This window comes from Micromesistius poutassou (genome assembly GCF_964030765.1).
Source record: "Micromesistius poutassou genome assembly, contig: SCAFFOLD_2669, whole genome shotgun sequence".
Lineage (NCBI taxonomy): Eukaryota > Metazoa > Chordata > Actinopteri > Gadiformes > Gadidae > Micromesistius > Micromesistius poutassou.
In genome coordinates, this window is record NW_028178808.1 from 57,568 (window position 1) to 60,690 (window position 3,123).

At 51.1% G+C, this 3,123-nt stretch overlaps 1 protein-coding gene across 1 annotated transcript in view; it reads left to right on the plus strand.

Moving 5' to 3' along the window:
• Positions 1–2,318: 2,318 nt before the first annotated feature.
• LOC311373375 (cilia- and flagella-associated protein 45-like) overlaps positions 2,319–3,123 on the plus strand; it is a gene marked incomplete at both ends in the record, with an annotated part of 6,358 nt that continues 5,553 nt past the window's right edge. Inside the window, 2 exons of the mRNA XM_084490139.1 lie at positions 2,319–2,393; positions 2,839–3,009. Coding sequence (XP_084346265.1) covers positions 2,319–2,393; positions 2,839–3,009 — 246 coding nt within the window. The remainder of the gene's footprint in view (positions 2,394–2,838; positions 3,010–3,123) is intronic.

Below are 3,123 nucleotides of genomic sequence, written 5' to 3' on the forward strand. Positions count from 1 at the left end.
GAAAGACTGAGTTGCCGTTTGATTGACAGCGATTTTGAACTATAAAAAGTCGCCCGAGCTGTCTTCATTCCTCAGTCCCATCGCGGATTTTCCAAGCGAGTCAAAAGACGAACTGCAACCTATTTCTTGATATTTGCTTGGCGAAATTACTAGACAATTTTCATCGTACATTTCATACACTTATTCACACAATTCCTTGCTTCAGTTTAACATAATTCCCACATTTCCTTGTTCAAGTTTAATATTGTTTTGGTAGTTGGCCATCACTTTGATTCAGGGAGCCTGAGGTCTGAACTTCAAGTCCTGTATTCAGATCAGTACTTGCAGGGTGACAGGGGAAAGCTGTGTGATTTCTTGGTGTTCCTTAAAGACATGGAGTTGGACAATGCAATGCCTCAGCTTTACAAACTGTTATTAGTGGCAACAATTGGAGCTACATCTGCAGGTGTAGAAAGGAGCTTCTCCTGTTTAAAGTGGCTCAAGTCCTACACCTAACACAATGGTGTAGGACTTGCAGCCTAGCTCTGCTGGCCATTGAGAGGACACTAGTCAAGTCACTGGAAAAGACAGCTAGTTGGTATGACAGAGCATTTTCTTGAAAAGGAGCATCATTTACATATACATAAATTTACAATTTATATGATAACCGATAGCCGAAAATGAGCTTCCCCTCTTTGAAAGACCAGCAGCCGCCACTGCAACTCACTGTGGGGAAAGGAACTGGAGCTTGAGTGGGAGGTGGAGCGCTACCAATTAGATCTGGTGGGGCTTACCTCTACGCAGTTCTCAGCTCTGGTACCATACTCCTGGATAGGGGTTGGACTCTATTCTTCTCCGGAGTTGCCCAGGGCATGAGGTGCCCGGCGGGTATGGGGATTCTCATATATCCCCGGCTGAGCACCGCAGTGTTGGAGTTTACCCCGGTGGACGAGAGGGTCACCTCCTTACGCCTAAGGGTGTTGGGGGGGATAACTCTTATTTGTGTTGTTTGTGCGAACGGCAGTCCAGAGTATTCTGCATGTTGGAGACATTCTGAATGGAGTCCTGCATGGGGCTCCAGTAAGGGACTCCGTAGTTCTGCTGGGAAACTTCAATGACCACGTGGGCAACGATGGAGACACCTAGGGAGGCGTGGTGGGAAAGAATGGCCTCCCTGATCTAGATCAGAGCAGTCGTCTGTTGTTAGCCTTCTGTGCTAGTCATGGATTGTCTATAACAAACACCATGTTCAAACATGAGGATGCTCATAAATGTACCTGGTACCAGAGTACCCTAGGCCATGATCATGTCATCAGATCTGAGGCCGCATGTTTTGGACACTCAGGTGAAGAGAAGGGCGGAACTGTTAACCGACCACCATCTGGTGGTGAGTTGGATCAGGGAATGGGGGAAGACTCTGGACAGACCTGGTAAGCCCAAACGGGTAGGGTGGGTGAATTGGGAACATCTGGAGGATGCCCCCCGTTCGAGGGATCTTCAACTCATACCTCCGGCTGAGCTTTTCTGGCATCCCTTTGGAGGTTGGGGCATTGAGCCAGAGTGGGTGGTGTTCCAAACCTCCATTGCTGAAGCTGCAGTGGTGATCTGCGGCCTCAAGGTCTTAGGTGCATCAAGGGGCGGTAACCCTCGGACACTGTGGTGGACACCAGTGGTCAGGGAAGCTGTCCGACTGAAGCAGGAGGCCTTCCGGGACATGTTATCCCAGAGGACTCCAGAGGCAGTGGCAGGGTACCGACAGGATCGAAGGGCCATGGAGAAGGACTTTCAGTCGGCACCAAAGTGTTTCTGGAAGACCATCCGGCACCTCAGGAGGGGGAAATGGGGAACCATCCAAGCTGTGTACAGTAAGGATGGGACTCTGTTGACCTCAACTGAGGAGGTAGTCGAACACTGAAGGGAACACTGAGGAAATCCTGAATCTGACTAACACACCCTCTATGATGAAGGCAGAGCTTGAGGCTGATGGGGGTTGTCGTCAATTTCCCTGGTGGAAGTTACTGAGGTAGTCAAACATCTCCACAGCCCCAGGGATTGATGAGATCCAGATAGAAATGCTGAAAGCTATGGCAACCGGGGTGGTGGTTCCCTTGTTCAAAAAGGGGGACCAGAGAGGGTGTGCCAATTACTGGGTTATCACACTACTCAGCCTCCCTGGTAAAGTCTACTCCAAGGTGCTGGAAAGGAGGGTTTCGGCCAATCATCGAAACTCAGATTGAAGAGAAACAATGCGGTTTCCGCCCGGACGTGGAACCACGGACCAGCTCTTCACTCTCGCAAGTATCCTGGAGGGGGCCTGGGAGTATGCCCAACCGGTCTACATGTGTTTTGTGGATCTGGAGAAGGCGTATGACCGAGTCCCCCGGGAGAAACTGTGGGAGGTGCTGCGGCAGCAAGTCAGTTTTGTTCCAGATGGGTGTTGGCCTCCGCCGGGGCTGCGCTTTGTCCTGCAATCCTGTTTGTGATATTCATGGACAGGATATCGAGGCGTAGTCGTGGTGGGGAGGGGTTGCAGTTGGGTGGTGTGAGGATCTCATCAGGGATTTTTGCAGATGATGTGGTCCTGATGGCATCATTGGCCTGCGGCACTCACTGGGTCCCCTCGCAACCGAGTAGCGTGAAGCTGCTGGGATGAGGATCAGCACCGCTAAATCTGAGGCCACGACTCTCCGGGTAGGAAAGGAGTCCTTAGCCCAAGTACCTTTGGATCTTGTTCGAGAGTAAGCCCTGCACTGAAAGTTGAGACAAAGGCAAAAATGAACATCGATATAATTCACTTTCAGATAAAGAAAAACGTTCAGCTCTTTTGTCCAATCAAGTCACGGCGTGATGTTTGGACAGGATGCCGTTGAGGAGCGGAAGGCCCAGATGCACCAGGCCAACATGTCCCGCAGGAAGAACCAGGCTCTGAATGAGCTGGAGGAGGAGGCTCGGGACCAGGCCCAGTACCTGCTGGAGAAGGCCAACGCCATGCGGATGGAGCAGGAGGACGAGGTCAAGAGGCTCAACGAGGTGACTGGCGCCGCGCCCCCCCCACACAACAGATACACATCCTCAAACAGCTGCTAGAGAGCTACTGAAGACCCAAACAACACACACAACATATACACATCCTACAGAACAGAG